General features: G+C 43.3%; 1 protein-coding gene across 1 annotated transcript in view; it reads left to right on the forward strand.

Moving 5' to 3' along the window:
- CACNA2D3 (calcium voltage-gated channel auxiliary subunit alpha2delta 3) overlaps window positions 1–21,515 on the forward strand; it is an 838,936-nt gene that overhangs the window by 149,806 nt on the left and 667,615 nt on the right. Inside the window, exon 3 of the mRNA XM_087431193.1 lies at window positions 18,272–18,388. Coding sequence (XP_087287319.1) covers window positions 18,272–18,388 — 117 coding nt within the window. The remainder of the gene's footprint in view (window positions 1–18,271; window positions 18,389–21,515) is intronic.

Here is a 21,515-nt window from a genome sequence, read left to right on the forward strand (position 1 = left end):
GCAAGTCTAATTCCATATCAGGAGAATATGCCCAGTGAGCTACAAGATGGATTGACCTTTTGTGGCTGTCTCCATGACCTTACCCTCTCCTGTCTGTCCACTCCTGCCTCATTCATTTCCCTCCTCCTCCTCTGTCCAATTGTACGTAGAGGGGTTTGCTTGGGCTTGGTCCTGGGACTCGTTTTCTCTCCTCTCCTGCTCTCATCTCCTTTTGCCTCCGCCCTCCGTTATGGTGAGTGATCTCCTTCAGTTCCAGTGCCATCTTTATTCCACAGTCCTCCTAGCTTAGGGCCTGGGCACATGCTGTTCTCTTTGCCTACTAATCTCTTCCCTTCAGTCTCCCCCTCTTCTCTCAACTTGTCCTTTAAGTTTCTGTTGTACCAGCAGTTCCTCAGGGAGGCCTTTTCTCTCAATCTAATTTGAGTCTCCCTTGTTGGAATCATGGCACTTGGTGCTACTTGTCACGATATATAATGACAGGTGTGTTCTGTGCTTTTATTGGTTGATATCTCCCCAGTAGACTCAGCTCTGTGAGGGGGGAGAGTATATTGTTTTCACTCTCTGGAGCAGTCCCGTCACTTAATGCCATATCGGGCACATGGTATTTGGTAAATATTTATTGAGTAGGACAATCAGTAGTTGACTTGATTCAGTAATCTTTCCTGACAGTATCATGACCTTGTTGAAATGATGGTTTTCTTCTAATTTTACTTGATTTCCTAATGGATACTGTTTTATTGGTTTGTTTTGTGAGAAGAAATTAATTCAGAAGATTCCTCATTTTCCTGAAGAATTTCATCCTTGAAATCTCTCCTTGGGGCTATCTTCAAAAGCCTAATTTTCATGAGAGAGTGTGTTGACATATATGCACTGTGTGATGGAATGTGTTGCTGGAGTCTGCACAGTTTGGTGGCCCTTCTGAAGTTTCAAATTATGATGCCCATAGTCAGGGTCTTAGCTCCTGGAGCCTCCGTTTTCTTACCGGTCAAGGGTAGCATCTATCTCTGGAGTTATGAGAAGGCAATGCTTCGTGAAAGCGCTCAGCAGGAGGCCTAGCTCATAGGAAGTGCTCAGCTATTGTTAGGTGCTATCATGATTGATTAGGTGATTGGTTTGGGGTGAAAAGTCAGCTCATCTGCTGTCAGCCTCATTATTGACTTTATGTTCTCTGCTCCAGGGATCCAGGAACTCCTCTTTTTTCCACCATTCATTGGTCCTCACCCTAACCCATCTGAAGGGCAGTTTCCTCCAAGATGCTTTGACCTAACAACTTACCTGTCTCTGGAGGTTCCATGAATCTTTGTCCCCATGCAGCTCACTGTTTTCTGGTGAGCCTGCTCTGTGCCCACATGGGGCCATAAAATGTGATGGGGCTAGCGGCTGCCCCAGAGCTAATGCTGCCTCGGGTACAGTGATGGGCGCTGATGGGAGTGTAGAGAAGACAGCTGCATTGGGCCCTGCAGAGGTCAGACCAAACCTGGGGGTGTGGTCAGAAGATGCAGGCTCCAGGTTTGAAGAGGAACAGGGACAAATGGAATGCTTAGAGAGGGCAAACAGGGTGGCGAGAGGAGTCTAGGGTATGTGTCGCCTGAGGGCCTTTGGGGATATATTTAGCCTGAAAAAAAAAGGTAACACAGGTGGCAGATGGTGCCAACCATTGCTTTAAGCACTTATATACAGAAACTCATATTATCTTCACAGCAACCCCATGAGCTCATTGTTATTATTACCCCCACTTTTCAGATGAGGGAACTGAGGCAGAGGATGTCTGTGACACCTTCTCCAAGTACACATGGAGAGTAAGGGTGGAGTTGGGATTTCCATCCAGGCAGTCCATGCTCTTAGCCCCTATGCCAGATGGCCTCCTCCATCTCTTAAAATATTTCAAGGCAGGATGAGACTTGGTCTGTATAAATAGTCAGCACAACTGGGTTTTAAGGGCAGATCTTATAGGGAAGCAGAATGAGATCAAGTTGAGAACGTTTTCTGTTGCTCAGTGCTGCCCAGCAGTGGGGCTGCAAGAGGTTCTCCCTGGAAGAGTCCAGGGGCTGCTTGAACAAGATAGCTTGGATGGAACTTCAGCTTTTGGAGGGAGATTGGGCTTGACAGTCATTAGGATTTGTGTTGTATGCATTCAGTTTTGAAGATAATTCTCTAACCTGGGCTTTTGCAACATCTGCACTTTGACATATTTGGCTGGATAAGTCTTTGTTGTGGGGACTGCCCTGTGCTTTTAGGATGTTTAGCAGCATCTCTGGCCTCTACCCATAAGATGCCAGTAGCAACTTCGTTCTCCTCCCCTCTTCTAGTTGTGGAAACCAAAACTGTCTCCAGACACTGCCAAATATCCCGGGGGACAAAACAGTCCATGGTTGAGAACCACTGCTCTAAATGTACCTTTCCTCTTTCATGAGAAGCCCATGTTTTATTATCATGACCATACCTACCCAAATGGTCCCAGTACATTTGTGTAAGGGCCCCGGGATTGTCGGACCCTTGAATGCTCCCCTTCTTCATTTTGGTGATCTGAAGGATGACTATTTTGTACTTAAGCTTCCTGGGGAAATAATTTGAAAATATCTCCTATTGGCATGTATAGAATGATCTCACTTTGATTATAAAGATACAATTACACTTATAATCTTACATTAAAAAAAAATCCATAAGGATGTAAACCAAACGGTTAACCCTGGTATTTTGGGGAAGTGGGATTCAGGGTTTTTTTTTTGTTTTCATCTATTTGCTTATATCTGCCTTCTGGTTATTCTTCCTACAGTGAGAATATTTTGCCTTTGTAATAAGAAAAGAGGGCTGGCCCCGTGGCTTAGCGGTTAAGTGCGCGCGCTCCGCTGCTGGCGGCCCGGGGTTCGGATCCCGGGCGCGCACCGACGCACCGCTTCTCCGGCCATGCTGAGGCCGCGTCCCACATGCAGCAACTAGAAGGATGTGCAGCTATGACATACAACTATCTACTGGGGCTTTGGGGGGAAAATAAATAAATAAATAAATCTTTATAATAAGAAAAGAGTCTTACTTTACCTTTAAATACTTTAGGCGAGTTATTAGGGGAAGTCAGCCTGCCTGGGTTTGAATCTCATCCTTACCTTTCTATTGTTCTCCATCTTAGACTTTACTTTTTCCGTTTGCAAAGCAATATCACATTATAAATTAAGAAAACTGGAAAAATTCTGTCACCATAATCCAGCCATGGTTAGAATTTTGTTGTAGTCCTTCCCAGTGTCTTTTGCTTTGTGGTTTTAAATGGCTTTAATTGTAAATGTAATGCACTTCACTTAGTGTTATTTCACAAGCAGATTTCTATGATTGTACACAGTTGCATGTACATTGGGTGAAGTATTTTTTGACACGGTCATCTATCTAGTGGCTGTGGACAGAGGTCAGGCTTGTTCGATGGGCTGTTTAATTCATGTCTCAAGTGTAAAGTTCCTGAGTCAGTCACACTCCTCTTTGCACATTATGGGGTATTTATTATATTTTTATATCTGATTACTAAATTTCTTTGAATTTGACACTTTATATATTTTTAATCACACAAATAATACATGAATGTATGCTCTTTGTGAAGAATTCTAATAACCCAGTAGTAAGTAGGGAAAACATTATAGTTCCCATTAATTCTGCTCTAAGACCCTGGCCTGAGATAAATATTGTTTCCAGTTTAGTGTTTACCCTTCCCTGATCCATTTGAGAAATTGTCATTTATTGACAGAGCACCCAGAGGAACTCATAAGCTGTAATCTACACTTACATAGACAGCAAAGCCATCTGCCAAAATGAATTGTTGCAGGAAATGTCTGCAATTTGGTGTTATGTTTAATATACGAAAATCTTAGATCTGATTATAAATATATGCTAATGACCAGATAGTGCATGTGACATAGACCAGCAGTCGTCAAGAGGCCTTGTACATCCTGACGCTGCCTGTGAGCCAGGGGCAGATGCCCTGTCACTACTCATGTCAGGTGACATTTTCTGGGACCTCATGCTGTTCTTGGGTAGTGCATAGGGGTGCTCACTCTGTGTCCACAGCCTTGGAGAGGATTCAGGGGGCTATGAACTTAGATAAGAAAAAAGTGACATATTTTATTTTCACTAATCTCTAACCGAAATTTATTGCCTTATCTTACAAATGTAGGTAACAAGCTATAGCAGTGGTTGTGACTTTGTCACCAACAGAAATCACAGATATTTTCATGTCGCATCATAGTTGCTGTAGATATCTACTCATCCTTGATGAGTGCTCATCCTCGACACTGGTGATTATGGTAGCTATAGACTCCCCACTAGATCCTAACACACTGATGAAGAAACACGTACGTTACTATATCACAGATTTATGTTTTAAACATTTTGAAAACTGAATTTCAATATAATTGGTTTCCTTCCTACGTGTTTTCTTTTTTACATTTGAAAATAGCATTCTGAGAGGGCTGGCCTGGTGGCCTAGTGGTTAAGTTCACACGCTCTGCTTCTGGCGGCCCAGGGTTCACAGGTTCAGATCCCGGGTGTGGACTAATGCACTGCTTGTCAAGCCATGCTGTGGCGGCGTCCCATATAAAGTAGAGGAAGATAGGCACAGATGTTAGCCCAGGGCCAATCTTCCTCAACAAAAAGAGGAGGATTGGCAACAGATGTTCTTCGCGCAGGGCTAATCTTCCTCACCAAAAAATAAATAAATAAAATAAAAATCATTCCTTGAAGGGGTCGATGGGCTTCACCAGATGCCAACCCCTCCAAAATCCCCAACGCCCCCCCAATCCCTGTTTTAAAAGCATATCCTAGCATGATAATAAGAATAAGGTGGATGTATTGATTAATTTCCTTATATTTTCCTAAATACATTTTAGGAGAAACAATGTTGGTAGCACAGTGATTTTATGTGTGTGTGTGTGTGTGAGAGAGAGAGAGGGACAGAAACATTAGTTAACATTTCCTCGGACTCTAGGATTCTTCACACTACCATAGAAAAACCCCCATTTCAAGCATAATGTATGGGTTTCTCTCAACCTGCCTAGATTCCTCAACTTCAGGGTCTCATTCCCATGCCTAGCATCCCCGAATGTGTGAGGAATCACGTGCTTTTGATCGTACATGGGGGTCTCTAGGGGAAGGCAGCCTCAGGTTCTGAGCCCCTGCATAGCCAGGGACCCTGATTGGTGAGGAGGACCCTGGCTCTGTCCCTCCTGGCTGGGACCCTAGGAACCAGGTGGGCATCTGTCCCTTACTGGCCTGGGCTGGCTGCTGCCCCCTGGGTGCCTCGGACTCCTGTTACAGTGGATATCACAGCAGTGTCTGGTTCAGGGGTTGGTGATAGATGCCTGGAAGCGATCCTCACACTGTCTAGCACCTTGCTGCCTTGTGGGAGACGTGAGCCCATGTTATTCTGTCTCAATCTCCTCATGTGAAGATGAATGAGGAGAAAGATGTTTAGAGACATTTTGAATCTGGGCCCCAGAGTGTTCAAAGAAATGGACTTGGTGGGAGATTTCACATAAAAACATAGATTTCTGACTTCTCTTAACAAATGGAAGATTAGGAAACTGCAGTGTGCCCTGCACCCTGCAAAGATCAGCAGAAGGCAAAAAATGGCCACCATCTTAGGATGGGACAGACACTCTGCTCTTTGCCGCAGGCCCAGGCTGGGCCAATTCCCTCACCTGATAACGACCGGTCTGGCCTCTGAAGGTGTTTGAGGTAGTGGCTTCTGAGATGGATTATTTCTAAGTTCTTTTGGATTCTAGCACTGTGATTTTAAAGATATTGGGGGGAAGTTCTGTGCTGGGCTTGGTGAAGAATGTCAGAAAATCATTTGATTCTGAAGTTAGTGATATCTAAATTCTTAGCCGGCTCTGATTATGGTTTTGCAGTTCAGCATAGGGGAGACAGACTCTGATGCAATGCCTTCACTCTTTGGTATTGTTTATGGTGGGTAAAGTGGGAGGTGGTTACCTGCTGCAGACTCCCAGAGCACGTGTGGGCAAACGTGAGGCAAGGGGATGTTTCCATGAAGGATGCTGATGCTATGGATCATTTTTCTTAGCCTCCAATATCAGCAGTAGGGAATTCTATATCACAATCTTTCCAACCTTTTTACAAAGGACGCTTTCCAACATGAGAAGGGAGACTCAGTCTCTATCTCTTCCTTTCAACAGGAGGGAGGGTGAGTAGATAACTATTAAGCCTGATCTCACCATGGTTCTCTACATTCCCCAACAAAAAGCTAGAGTCCAGCTGTGCCGTGAATCAGTGTCTCTGTATTCAGTTTGGAGTTGGTGGAGTTAAAGATCATTCAGATGCAGGGTCCTAACACTCATTCCAGCTTTTGGCTCTGTAAGTACAGAAACCACTTGAGCAGCTGCAAATAGTATTAGCTCTAAGCTTGTTACGGATCTTGCAGACTCATTCATTGATTGCCTTCGATTTCCAGGACATCTTGGATATAGAATTAAAAAGACTTTAGTTAAGCCAATTAACTTTTGTGGCGCCTGGGCAACTAATATCGTATGCTAGAGAAGGTCATTGATGTTATTCAAATAGCGATTTTATTTGAGCTGGGCTTAAGGAAATCAGACAAAAGGTCTAAGAATTGTTTATAATGTGTTCCTTTCTGTGTTGCAATATCTTGGCCTTTAACCTCTGAGTCTGACCATAATTACACATACAAGTGGTTGGGTCATATTATCCTTTCTGTAGATTGTGACTTGATTGTACCCACTTTAAAGCATCTATCTTGCAGATCATTCCCAACCAAGTTTTAATCTGAGATTTCATCTAGCTACAATTTATCAAGTTTTTAAACTAAAGTCTGGCAGTTAAGAGCGTGGACTCTGGGGTGATGCTGCATGGGTTCAAATCTTGGCTCCGTGACAGCAGCAGACAGCTAACAGACCCCTGATGATTTAAGCTTCCATCTCCATGGTGTTGACTTAGAGCCTGGATATGGCTCCCCAGTCGCTGGTACCATTTCCTGGGCCCTCTTCCTTGGGTTGGGCCATGTGGCTAGTTACTGCCAGTGGAATATGCAGAGTAAACTCATGTCACTTCCAGGCTAAGGAGTTCAAGAAGCAGGTGTGCCTTCTCCAGTCCCCTTCCCCCCATCTTCTGGCTGAATGCAGAAGACTCCAAGGCCTGCGGGGAGAGCAGAGACACACAATGGGAGGATCCAGGTCCCTGAATCACTATGTGGAAGGCTGTCTGATGACAAGGAACCCCTTCATAGGTAGGTTACAGGAACAAGCAATATTGTGTTAAGCCACTGAGGTTTGGGGAGATTTTTATTACAGTAGCTAGTGTCCCCCTAACTAATACAACCATGTACTAGTAGTGTAACCTTGGGTAAGTTACCTAATCTCTGTGCCTCAGTTCACTAGCCTGTGAAATGGGGGAAATAATATCTATTAGACCCACATAAATGCTGGTTGCTCAATAAATGCTGGTTGATATTATTAATAATAAATTATTATTGTTGTTGTTGTTCCCTCTGATTCTTGGGGAGTAGGAAGGATAAATTATTTTAAATTGGAACATCAAAAAAATGTGTTTGAAAAAAGTCGGCTGCAGAAATTAACCTACATCAAGTAGTCCAGACTTTGTAAAGTAATGTTTTATTATTTGCAGTTTGGCTGTAGTTAAATTTGTTGGTGTACGTAAAACACACTCATAAATGCATACAATGAGATTTCTCATCTCTAACACACATGGACTTGTAATCATTATTTTGGCTTTTAGTGTTGTGAGGATGTTTGCACAGCATAAATATTCGCTTTTCAGTGCCTCGGATCCCCATGTAGTAATCTAGAAAATATCCAGGAATTGGAGTTTTTATAAGCATTGAGACCATTTGATTTTGTTCAGTAGATAGATGACTTTCCCAGTTTTAAAGCAGTATGTTACGCCGCTGTGCTAGGGCATGGATGGTTGTATCAACAGCTGGTTTAGTAGCTTGTGTCTGGCTTAATTTCCCTTATATAAAACAAGAATCTAAGGCAGCATTCACACTCACTTTTATCATCACAGACCTAAAATTTATCAGTGGCATTTGTCCAGTTGACTGTGTTGAACGGTAAAAGCTTATGAGACTTATCAAGATTTAAGAAAAGGAAGATAGACAGTGAAACAGAGACAGGAGAGATATTCATCTTCTCATTCAGGTTTTGATGATCTGAAAGTAGTAGAAATCTGTCAAAGACCACCCACTGCAGAGCCAGCTGCTCTGAATAGCAGTCCCCTGGAACTCTGATTTAGGAGGGCTCCACATGGCTAGCTGGGAACAAGGGCTCCAGGCACTGGAGCTGGGGATCCTGATAGTTCTTGTGACAGTGCTCTCCAGAGGTGAGTATCAGAAGGCACCTTGAGAAGTAATTTAGGCCACACTACTCCTTCTCCCGCTAGCTGGAAGTTCTAAGAAACATACTGGTGAAACTACTGCCTCCAATGGCAGTCCGTTTCCATGCTTCTCTCCCCACAGTGCAAGAATTGCTTACAAGTGATTCTCCAGATTCCTCGAGAGTCTCCATGGCCCACAGCCCTGCAGAAGTTGGAGCCCAGCTGCTCCCTGCCTTCTCCTCGCTTGTTCTTTGCGTTGTAATTTAGTGCCCTGTCCTCCTCTCTCTTCTGTCATTCCTAAACAGGATTTCATGTTCTTATGCAAATTGTCTCTTGTTCTGATGGCTTTGACAGAGAAAAACTGCATTCTTCAAGGATTTTCCTTAAATTTAACTAGATCTGGAAGAGCACTGCATTAATAGTGGATGTGTTTTGGACCTTGGAGACACTTGATCGGAATACCTGTGTGAAACAGAATTACTTGTACAAAATGGCACTTTTCATTTTCAAATAGAAAAATATTCTTCTGTGACCTAGAGTTCCATGAATTCAATGAGGTTTGTTGTTGTTATGATTAGGAAGAAGCGTTCCTAACATCAGCTTAAAGGATTTGGAAATATATTTACTTGGAAACATAATTGCTTTGGAGTGTTGTATTTTGAAGTGACACTTCTGTATGCAATAATTGAGTCAAGAGGAATACTAAGTACTTTTATGTCATAATAAGAAAATGACACTGCCTATAAGGAGAAAATCCAAAAATTGTAGATGATTAGTTTTTATTACAACATCTTTAGTAACATATCTAAAAACTGTCATCCCCCCTTACACAAATATAGACTTCTAGCATCCAATTTCTGCCAGAAGGGAGCCATCTTGGGAGAGTTACTGGTGAAGACCCTCAGTGCCTTGTGAATGTATTTGAAAACCGCCACTGCCCAGGGCAGAATTCAGAGCTAGTTCATCTGTTAGGTTGTGTACATTGGTTCAGAGTTTCTTCTTGCTGTTGAGGTAAGAGATGAATCTTTTTCAGAAGTTATAGAACAAATATCAGGATTTATCACCACCTCGGCCATCACCATTGCCATTTTTTGAGTACTTTACACTGTGTCCAGCATGCTGCTGGGTACTTTACATGACCTCATGTGATCATCCCAAGAACAATATAAGATCTGGTATCATCCACTTTACTGATGAAGGAAAGGAGGCTGATGGAGGCTGAGGAACTTGTCACATAGGCAGTAAGTGGTGACGCTAGGACTTGAACTTAATACATTTGGCTGGAGAGTCCCCGGTCTTAGCACTGTACCAAACTGCCTAGCAAGTGGGGTGCACATTGCTGATCGTCCTCTGACTTGAACCCCAGCTAGTGATCCTAAGCCCAACAGGATGCTGCTACCAGGTTCCAAATCAATGACATTCCAGCCAAATCCTTGCGGATTCCTTTCTCATCCAACCCATGGTGGTCAGCCCTCTTTGCTAGGAATAAGACAAAGGAGACAGAGCAGGAGCTGCATCACTTTCTCCCTGCCGGAGGGACATAGGATGAGCTTATACGCAGTCTAAAGAGACTGGCCCCTCCCTCTCTATGCCCTCCCCACCTCCCTTTGTTCTCCCTGTCCATCAAGCCTTGGTCACAGATGTCCTGCCTCTGTTTTCACACCTTGTGATGGCTCATGACAGTTTCATTATATTAATAGGGTACTTCATAGCCCTCATCTCCCATGAGGCAGAGAATTATATGTGCTGCACAGTCATCTCCTTTTCTAGGAGACTGGGATAATTCATTGTTTTACATCACCCCCCCAGGACGCTCTTCCTACCTGGTGACTGTGATGTCCTTCCTGTTCCTGGTCAAGTTTTCAGTGTTTACAGAACTGTTGGGTTGCCCATGATTACTGGTACTCATCCCTCCCAACCCAGGGAGAAATATATGTCTGTGCTTTATAGACTGTTATGCACTCAGTAGAAGACACACAACACCCTCCCACATCTGGCAGAAGTGATATATCTGCACTGCAGACAGGTGTGATCTCGGAGGAGACACACACACAATGCCTGTGTGGGATATCAGGGCTCAAGTTTAGATTAAAATGATCCATGCAACTCTGCTCCAACTTATTTATTACCTATTTTTAATAAAGTGAACAAAAAAACTAGCTCTTTATACCCCAAGGGAACATGTGTATTTGCCAACGGTCCCCCAATCCCTCCACCCGCCTGGTACATGGTCGGCGATTTGTAAATATTTGTTGAACGAATGAAAATAGCAGGGATTTCAATTTAGGTTCCTTTTTTGTGTTGGTGTGATCCTTACTTAAATGATTGGTTTAATGAATTTATCTCCTGTATGTGGCTACATCAGAGCTTGGTGAAATGATAATAAGATGAAAAATTGAACCTTAAGGTAGGAACGTGAGGCGTCTTCTGCTCTTACGTAACAAGCCATCTTTAAGGGTGCTGGGCTTGTCCTGTCTCCAGGTTGCTTTCCCCGTAACAGGGTTTATCAGGGATCTGGTCAGGGGATTTCAAAGGACGTGGTGGAGGCTTAGGGGAGGGATGGAGGAGCAGGTCAGTTTCTCTTGAGTCATGGGCTTTGAGGCAAGATCCTGGATTCTCACTTGGGGATGGGCAGGTCCTTGCTTTGCCATCTCCTCCCCTGGACCTTCTGTTGATCCTCATCTAATGATTTAATTGTGTCAACTCCAGAGATGTAATTTCAGTTTTTGATGAGAAGCTTGGCCAAGAGACCATGTTCTGATGCACTTTGGCTAATGGTAATCCCTGCATCTGTCCTGTGCAGAGGGCATTTTTTGCTGGTGCTGAGCATGCTCAGAGCCCCTCTTCCATGTTTGGCTTTTATCCCAATTAATTGTGATTGGCCAGAAGTCTCCTGACAGGAGACCTCTCTCTGGCGGCTGTTCCAGGTGACTCACCTCTAGATATGCAGTTATCACATAGGAAAAAAAATGACCTAAATGTATGAACAACATTAAGTGTTCTGACAGTGAAGTAGTGCTTTCCTTTTCCTGGTGTTTGTGTGAAATGATCTGGCAAAATAGATGCTGCAGAAATAATGCATTTCTGTGTCTCCCTTCTCAAATGATAAATGTTCTTGGTTCATCACAAGATTTCTTGCCAAATGCTGATTCTGCTAACAGAAGGAATGGAAGCTTCAGATGTTCTCTTGTGACAGAAGAAAGAAAAAGTTTCCCAGGCTTGCCTTCATTCTGTGTCACAAATGCTGAGAGGAGCTCATGAGAAGGGCTGTCTTTTGCCTCTACCCTGGTCTTGGCTAAAGCCACAGGCTGTGTTGCTTAGGTATCTCTGGCTACTGCCCCATGCCAGGGGAGGCCCAGAGGATGGGGGCAGCAGACTGAAGAGCATCAACATTATCAATCACCCTGTTGGAATTTGTCTCTTACATTAAGAGCTTCAGTTCAGGAAGGCATTAGTATGAGAATACAGCACTGACTAGAATCCTCTGTAGCAGAAATGCCCAGAGGGTAAAACAGGGGAGCATGAAGATTTGGAGTGGCCGATTATGTGCAGGCGTGTGCTGGAGACTTTCACAGACATCCTCCTCTCTTCCCAGGAACCCTCTAGAGCAGCCCTGGAAGACAGGCATCATTATGCCTGGCATTCTGAATGAGGACACTGAGGCCCAGGAAGTTAAATGTTTTCCTTAAAGTGACATGGCCAGCCAGCCCAAACTGCTGCTGCGTCTGAACATCAGATTTCTTGATGCCTCCCAGGGAGCCCACCTCTCATTCCTCGGACTCTTCTGGCTTTTTTCCATTGTTGTCGCCCCAGTCCCGGGCACTCCAGCCTCCCAACTACTTGTCTCCAGCCAGCTTTACCTCCCTCCTACCCATGCTGCACACTGAGGTTTTCCAGAAGCACACATCTGATCACTGAGTCCTCCTTCCCTTAAACCTTTCAATGGCTCTGGCTGCTGCCTGTCTGCACATACCCACCCTCCTACCCGAATCAAGATAAGGTACAAGCTCTTAATCCTAGCACACTACCTTTGATGGCTTGGCTCTGCTCACTTCTGTGGCCTCGTGCCTCACCAGAGTCCCCTACCTTGGCCATCTGTGCTCCATCGAAGTGGATCAGGGGGTAGTTCCTTGAGCCCCACGCAGCCTCCGCGGCTCCGTCTGCCTGGCATGCTCATCCCCTATTGCGTCTCCCACCTTCCCAGCCTAGTCATCCTTTAAGGGTGCAGCAAGATGGGAGTCCTGCCCTGACCACCCCCATCAGGTGGTACAGCTTACCATGTTGTTGTATCTTCTTTGCCTGTTTACTCACCAGAACACTCGTGACCATTAGACTGCGAGCTTTCTTCGTGCTTGGTGCCTTGTACCCTGTCTGGCATACCAGAGACACAAAATAGATGTTTGCGGAACAAATAAATGGAGTGCTGGAGACAGGATTCAAATCCAGCCTGGCCTGAATCTTTAATCAGGTGGCACAGTATCTCTTCCACATTTGTCCTCCCCCCACCCCTCATCGCCTCCCTTTTGAGTGTTTACAGGACCTGCTGATACTTTCCTAACTCCTTTGCCCAGTTGAAGGATGACTGCTTTTACATGAAACAGAGTAACTGCTGGCACAGTCCTTGAAGCTATAGAAAATAAAGCCCACTGCCTGCGCAGCCCTGTGGGGAGGCAAACGCTGGAGGAGGAGAATTTTGGGGGGTTTTGCCTCCAGGGCTTCCTTGATACTTGGTGAACAGAAGATGATTTGTAGCCCAAACACAGCCCTGGAGTAATTTTTACTAAGGCTCCAGGGCTGCTTTCAGAGTGGGCTTGCTCCTCTCCCTCCAGGTATTTGTATTGTGAAGAGCTATGCCTGCTCCTTTGGGGCCAGGCTCCAAGCTCCCCGCTGCAGACGCCCTGTGGAGGTGTAGAGTCGACTCCTGTGACATCCCGTGTGCCCTGGCCCTGTGACTTTTGCTCACCTGGAGCAGCCGTGTGAGCAGCTGCAGCCCTCGTTAACTGACAATGTCTCCAGTTTCTGGTATTTGACTCTCTTGGTGAGTCCAAGCCACCGTTGGCTACAAAATCAATGAAACAGGGGTTGTTATGGCAGTGAAATGGGCCCTCTGAAGCAGGTTTTCAAATATTTAGATTGTCAGTCCTTCACCCACTACCCCTCAGGTTCAAAAGACCAAGTAATTAGAAGTCAGACTTTGCTAGGTTTAAAGCCCACTCTCTAACCATTTGACTTTCAACAACTGACAAAACCTCTCTGTGCCTCAGTTCCCCATCTGCAACATGGGGATAATACCTTCCTCTCAGGGTAGCTGTGAGGGTTAGGCAAATTAATATGTGAAAAGCTTCCAGCACCGCGCTGGGCCTGTGATGCACAGAGGACTCATCTTACTGACTTCCTGAGGCTCTGCTAATGAAGACATGCCGCTTAATTGCACAGATTCTAATTGGGACTGCATTCCCCTAAAGAAATCTGTTTCTTAGGTGCCCATATGCTATTCTACATATAACTACAACTTTTATATTTTCTAATTTCCAAAATAGTATGTTCATTGTAAAAATTAGAAAATACAATTCAGGTAAAATACAGGTAAGCAAAAAAAGAAAGAAAAAAAATCATTTGTAATTGCACAGCCAGCTGTGAACACTTGGCATATGTCCCCCGAGCAGCGTGTTTGCATGTGTGTTTGTGAGTGCGCATGTATATGCAGATTGGTAATTTAAAACAAAAAGTCACTGGTTACTGTCTGTAACATAGTGTAACAGACTGTATGCATGTTTCCTACATTCTTTTACACAATTTGGGATGGCTACGTGGAATTCTGTTGTACTGTTGTACCTTACTTTATCCAGTTGCTGGAGGTCAAAGTGCTTGGTTTTGTACGGTAGGTACGTTGTTAATGGTTTTGATACGTATCACCATTCTAAGCTGCTAAGGGCTTGTGACTGATTAATGCCCATCATTGGGTTACTCTCTCTGTTCTTCAAAATCCTTTGGTTCCAGCAAAGTGTAACGTTTCCTGGTAAAAGTAAGGCATTACGTTATTCTGACCTGATTCCAGAAGGCATTAACACATTTTGAAAAGCAGAGTGTTTTTTGCTTATGGGGTAACTTCCCCAGTGTGGTGAGAAGATGGTACAGACTTGGCTCATTTGCAAAGAGGACCCGATGTCACATGTCCTGAAGGGAGAGGACTTAGGCTGGCAGAGGAATGGAACCATTGAACTGGTAAGTTTGTCCCAGATCTAGAATCCTTGGCTTGGCAAAGAGCTTTGTGTTGAGATTAGTTAGCTAGTTCACCAGGGACAATTAGTCCTGGGAGACTGACAGCCCTCCATAAAGTCCGTGGCTCCTTTTCACAGAGCAGACCCAGAAGAAGAGAGCATGCAGGACGGTCTCATTGAAAACTTGGTGGGTAGTCAGAGTTAAATAAATTGATTCCCTTCTGGAAGTCTACTGGGAGAGAAACATGTGCATGTAACAGATATGGCGAGAATAATGGGGCCCAATATAAAAACCAAAAGATTCAGCTAATTGTGAAATTCACTGTATTTTTCTTTATCTTAAGCCTCTACATCATTTTTAGTTACAGAATTACTTAAGACAGAGATTTATTTCACTGACTCTGTAAATATTAGGCCGACATTAGTTTTGTTTTGTTTTGCTCACTTCTTGAACTTTGTATTTTGGGTAGTGAATCAGCCTTGGGTATAAGCTGTCCTTGGCTGTTGGCTTTTGGAGCACATCTGGCAGGTGGCAGAGAACTCCCAGAATTTTTGGCTCCAAAATGGTTTGCATTTGAACTTAGGGAAAGTTTCCAGTGATTGTCACTGAAGTTTTATTCATACACCAGAGGATGCTGTTAGCTTCAGCCAGGATTGGGCTGGGGGAGTCCCACATCCCAGGCCAGTCCAGTCCACCTCCCAAGGGGTGGGGAGGTCACCCTTGTAGGACCACATGACAAGGCAGCTGCGTCCTTACTTGCCTCTTCCTGGTATTGTAACATTGCAATTGTTCTGCAACAAGCTTCACCCAGAGAAGTGCTGTGGGCTGGTGGGTGACCATGAGGACCCATCCTTTCTTCCTGGGCCACTCAAGCTACAATGCCAGGAGAGATTAGCACGGAGTACTGTGGGGGCTCGGAGAGAGGGTGCAGCCTCCTTGTCTTGGGGAACCAGGACAGCGTTGTTGAGAAGGAGGGGAAGGCTAGAAGATGGAATACTGGTTTTCCGGGTGAGATGTAATAGAGAGACTTTCAAGACAAACACCTAAGATTCTTATGGATGTTTTCAGGGAGCAGGGAGAAGTATGTCACTTACAACTCATGGCCCATTATGGACCATGTGGAGCAGGTCAGAGCATCTTATAAATATTGTAGCAGATGTCTGTCTTGGTCCAGAGTAGCACTTTGTTCCTTTCTTCAGGTTCACCTTAATTCTGAGAAACTCTAGGCCTTGGGCCTGATGTTTAAGTTAGAGGCCCCAATACCTGGTCTGAGGATCCCTTTCTGCCCTCCTGACCTCCCGCTCTGCCAGTGTCCAGTGGTGGGCACTAGGAACTCTCTGTGGCCAGATGCCCCCACTCACCAGGATTTCATTTTAGTCTTAGGGATCAGAGGAATTCTGTCTTATGTTTGTTTCCATGGAGCACCCCCTCTGTCCTCACACTGTAACCTTTTCCTTTCAGGACACCCAGTTTATAGCATCAAAGGACTTGGAAATCTAAGCTAGGAAGGGAGCATTTTGTGTGACACATCTGCAGGCACATGCATTGGTGTGCGCGTGCATGTGCGTGCGCGAGCAAACACACACACACACACACACTCCCTTTCTTGGGGCAAGGAAAGACTGAGCCTCCTCTCAGTTTACATTTTTGAAGGGAAAAAAAGGGGAAATGGAAAGAAAATATAAATTTATATCTAAAAAATAATTCTGCCATTAAAAAGTCATTATATTTTCCACTTCAAAAATGACTCTCAAGGTCTCTAGAGCCAAGAGAAGATGGGGATCCCTTTGTTTTTCCTAAGTAGGAGCTTGGGGTGAGGGGTTAATAACCAATTCAGGTTTTCCCCACAAATAAGGGTAAATATACAGCCCCAAATATTTTTAGTTCCCCAGTGTTTTGATAGCTACATAAATGTAAGGGATTCCTGTTGACATTAAAAATATTTCAGGAGCTGGCCCCATGGCGTAGTGGTTAAAATTTGGCATGTTCCCCTTCAGCAGCCTGAGTTTGTGGGTTCGGATTCCCGGCATGGACGTACACCACTTGTCAGCCAAGCTGTAGTGGCAACTCACATATAAAGTAGAGGAAGGTTGGCACAGATGTTAGCTCAGGGCTAATCTTCCTCAGTTAAAAAAAAAAAAGTATTTCAAACTCCATTTGGAAGGTGTTTGTTAATCCACAATATTTCTTTCCAGTTGAAACAAAATTAAATCTTTAGTTAGGCCCAAATTTTTGGTCTCAGCACCCCTTTATACTCTTACAAAATATTGAGGACCCCTAAGGGCTTCTGCTTATGTGGGTTGTATCTATTGATATTTGCCATATTAGAAATTAAAACAAAGAAATGTAAAAATTAATGAATTCAAAGCATAAAAACTCATGACATGTTAACATAAATAACATATTTTATGAAAAATAACTATCTTTTCCAAAAAAAACAAAAAAAATTAGGGGAGTGGTATTATTTTGGTTTTGTTTTTGCAAATCTCTTTAATGTTTGGTTTAAGAGAAGACAGGTGGATTCTTATATCTGCGTCTGTGTTCGGTCTGTTGTGATTTGTTGAAATCTATGAAGCAAGTCTGGCATCACATAGATATGCTGTTGGAAAAAAGGGGGACCCCATGGACAGCTGAAATGGTCTCAGGAACCCCGCAAGGGTTCTTGGACCGCTTTGAGAACTGTTGGTTTAAACAGATAAATTACCAGGGGGTGTGAGGGATTTTAAATGAAAAATTGTCTTTGAGAGTTTGAGTAAACTGTGGGTTTACCAATCAGTCCCTTATGAACAAACTAACCAGTGTTGTTTTTATGGTTTTTGTACTTGCTGTATGTGCTCCTTTCTGTGCTTTCCTTGAGGGCACATAGGAAGTGATCAATAATTGAATTGAATTGAAATACTAAAATCCATAGCAAGGACTCTAACATTATAAAATGTTTATAAGATTCTCTGCCATGTTACTTTCTTTAATTCCTAAGTTGGCAAACTTTTTCTGTAAAGGACCAGAGAGTAAATATTTTAGTCTTTGTGGGTCAACCAGTCTCTGTTATGACTACTTAACTTGATCGAATATGTAAACAAATGAGTGTGGTTTTGTGCCGATAAAACTTTATTTGTAAAAATAGATGAGGGATTGGATTTTGCCTAAGGATCATAGATTGCTGATGACTGCTGTAGATATACATTAGAGTCATAACTTTGAAACTATTTTTCCCTAAGTCCCTGGTCTTTGGCCATGAAAAAATTAACTTAGTGATGTTCAAGGAAAAAAAAAAGACACAAAAGTTGAATTTCTTCATTTTCATTTTATGACATATCTGGAATAGTCAGTTTCTAGTGGTGTTGGCTGCTGGATAGCTAATGAATAGGGGCAGTCCTCCAGAAGCATGGCTGATGTGGTTAAGTTGGAAGTGTAGTGTCGATTTCAAGAACTGAAGAGGATGGATGATAAAGAGTTTGATTGGTTTAGGGTTTATTCCTTTCCTGGGTGGTAGTTAAGTTTCCAAGAGAGCTAGAGTCAGTTTTCAGGTTTCTCCCTGGTTGGTTTAATGATTTTGAAATACAGTCCGCTCTCCCCAAATCCAGCAGAGATAGTCATTATAACTTTATCTTTACTTATTCCTTGTAGGTAGATGTGCTCTGACATCATGGGTGTGGTGTTTTGTGGTATCATGTGCCTTTAATGTTGCCCTCCTTCCTTACAGAAATACAAAGAGTATGAAAAAGACGTTGCTATAGAAGAAATAGATGGCCTCCAACTGGTGAAAAAGCTGGCAAAGAACATGGAAGAGATGTTTCACAAAAAGTCTGAAGCAGTGCGGGTAAGTGCCTCTGGTTTCCGCTCTGTATTGCCCGAAGACACAAAGGCAGCTTCAGGCGTTAATGAACCCAATCCTCAAAGATCAAGGTTGATTCAGCTATAATGTAAACACTTTCTTTTCTTAAGTCTAGTTAACCAGGAAAAGCAGTTAGTAGGAGCACACTTGCCCTTTCCCTATAGGGTTCAGGTGCCAGTTTTCATCTTATAATTTTATGCCTTCAGTGGAGATGTTACTAATTGTACAGCCACAGAGGTTGGCTTGTAACTGTGTGATGCATTCACAGTCATAATTGCCAAAAATCATTGAAAGGTACACTGAGGTTCAACTAAGCAACTAGAAAAAATTTAAGCCATGCTTGCCAAAATGTGGAACTGAAAATCTCGATGGGCTAAAAGAGTCGAGATGAAGTCAGAAGTTCTCTTTACTTGTATTGGAATATTACTGTAATTATAATGTTTGTCTTAACTGGTAAGGGCTGCCTGAAATTTCATATTATCAGCAGGATGAATGGAACTGCAGTACACATGTGTATCATTTTGGATTTCCAAGATGGTTTCCAACTTTATTGCTTGTTGCCAACTAAACAGGGCATCTTCCGTTCTTGTTTTAAAACATGTGAATGTTGAGTATCCTACGTTAATGCCATATTGGCACAGGATTATGGGAAAGAATTGCAATGTGAAGAGTTCTTTATTTCTAGTTTACAGTGTGCTTACCTTTTGGTTTTAATAATTATCTCCAGAATCAGTTTGTTATAAAAGACCACTTCCTACTTTAGCTTTTCTCACACTTGATTGGCCAAACAAAATTTCCACAAGATATTTTTGCTTCAGACCTGATGATCCCACACATTTGCTTGTCCCTAAAACATTTTTGTACCATTTTGATTCAGGGATAGAGGGAGTATGGTTTAGTAGGTAAGAGCAGGAGGTTGACCTAAGCTCGGTACCTGCCTTTGTCACTTACTAAGCTTCCATCTTTGGCAAAACAGCCTTCATGAGCCGCCATTTCCTCATCTATTATATGGGAAAAACTCACACAGGGAGTGTGAAGATCAAAGTTATGGCTTTGAACCACTTACCACAGACCCTGGCACATGAACAGTGCTCAGGGAATGGTAGCTTCTGCTGCTACCGTGATTATTCATTTAAATGAGATGAGACTTCTTGGTGGAATGTCTGAAGTGCCTTAGAAGAAAAAAAAGTACTTCTATCACCCACAGAAATATTGTGCTGACAGCCAGCCCAGGAAGCTGCATGGGGCCCTTGGTGTGTCTTTATGTCACTGTCTTGAAGCAAGTCGTATTCTTTATAGGCATGGTAGCATGGCAGCCATTCAAATCTAACAGTGAGAACCCTGAAATAAAGATTTAAAAAAAAAAGCCCACCATAATTACTATTTTCTCTTTATAAAATGAACACCCCTTTGGTGGAACTTTAAGAATATATTGAAAAGTATCAAACAGAGAAAAAAATCGTCTAAACATCTCACCACCCAGCAGGAAACCACGGCTTATGGTCTTGTGTGTTTCCTTCCTTCCAGTCTTTTTTCTTTATATTTCTATGCATGTAGTTGTGTGTGTTTTTCTTTTTTCAAATGTGCAATTGTATTGCCTGTTCGCTTTGGTATCCAGCGTCTTTTCACTTCTGTATACTATTGTAGTGTGAGCATTTTCTGTGTCACTGTATTTAATGATTTTCTTCTATGGATGCATAATATTCCAGTCTAGGATTGTGTCATAATTGACTGACTGTTCCTCTCTATCTGGATATTTTAGTTATTTGTAAGTTTTGATATAAATAACACTGCAGTGAATCTTCTTGTATATTAATAATAGATCAACCGACTCAGCACCTGCTACACCTTGGGTGTTCCTCTAAGGATTTTACACGTACTCATAACAGTCCTGTGTTGGAGGTTACTATTATTATCCCTGTTTTACAAAGAGAAGACAGAAAGGCAGAAGTTAGGTCACTTCTCTGAGTTCACATGGGGAATAAGAGATGGGCTCCAGGCACACAGACCCCAGAGGCCACATTCTTCGTCACCTCCATGCCCTCAGCATCCTGCAGTATACTTTGATTTCCTTAAGGTGAATTCCTGAACATGGAAGACAGTTCAGAGGCTCTGAACCAATCTTCAAGGCTCTTTATGCATGTGAAAACTTTTCTGTCCAGGTAAGATTGTGCCAATTTACAGTTGCTCCAGCAGGAGTGGTATGTGAGTGCTCATTTTCCTGAATCTTTGCAAAAAATAAAAATGTCTTATTTTGTTTTAAATACTAGTAACAACTTTGTCGATTTGAGAGAGGGAAATGCTATTATAGTTTCAACTTGATTCCCTTGTGAATCACAGAATTTTAGAATAGAAAGGGACAGAACTATCTTTAGCTTCTGCCTCTGCATTTGACAGATAAGGAAACCCCAGTGTCTGGAACTCGAGGGGCTTGTGCAGCATGCCACTGTAACATGGAGGCCCAGCCAACACCAGAACCTGAGCCTGGTCACTCAGAGGCAGGGGACCCACATGGTACATGAGACGTGGGCTCTGGAGTAGGGAGGATTGTTCCGAATCTCAGTTATGCCCCAAGGTGGGAGGCCCTTGAGAAAAGCTGAGTTACCGGGGGACCTCTTTTTCCTCACTTACCTCCCTGGAGGTTAGGAGGAGTCGAGGACTTACTCATCTGTGCTTATGTTTACTGAGTCCACTCTGCACCAGGCCCAGTGCTAAGCACTTTATATATGTCACCTCATTGCATTCTTGCATCAACCCTGGAAGTGACATACTGTTACTCTATCATTGGTTTGGAGATGAGCATGCAGGCTTGGCAGGGCAAAGACATTTGCCCAGGTCACATGGGCGGGCTCAGTGTGGTTTCTTTTGCCCTGCCTCTGTGTGTATCCTTGTGAAGTGTTGAGCACAGTGCCTGACAAACAGAGAATATTCAGTAAATGTTTGCTATTACTACTGATCAAGGGGCCTTCCAGCATGTAAGCATTTAATAGGGAGAGAGTCTGAAAACTTTAGGAAGCCCCTGAATGATGACAGGAGGGAACCTAATTTTGAAACCTTTTTGCTTTAAATTAGTGAGGTTAAGAAAAAAAGACTGATATGGTTGGGGTGATTT

The sequence above is a fragment of the Ceratotherium simum genome, chromosome 5, assembly GCF_057802395.1.
Source record: "Ceratotherium simum simum isolate JZ-2026a chromosome 5, ASM5780239v1, whole genome shotgun sequence".
NCBI classification, from domain to species: Eukaryota; Metazoa; Chordata; class Mammalia; order Perissodactyla; family Rhinocerotidae; genus Ceratotherium; species Ceratotherium simum.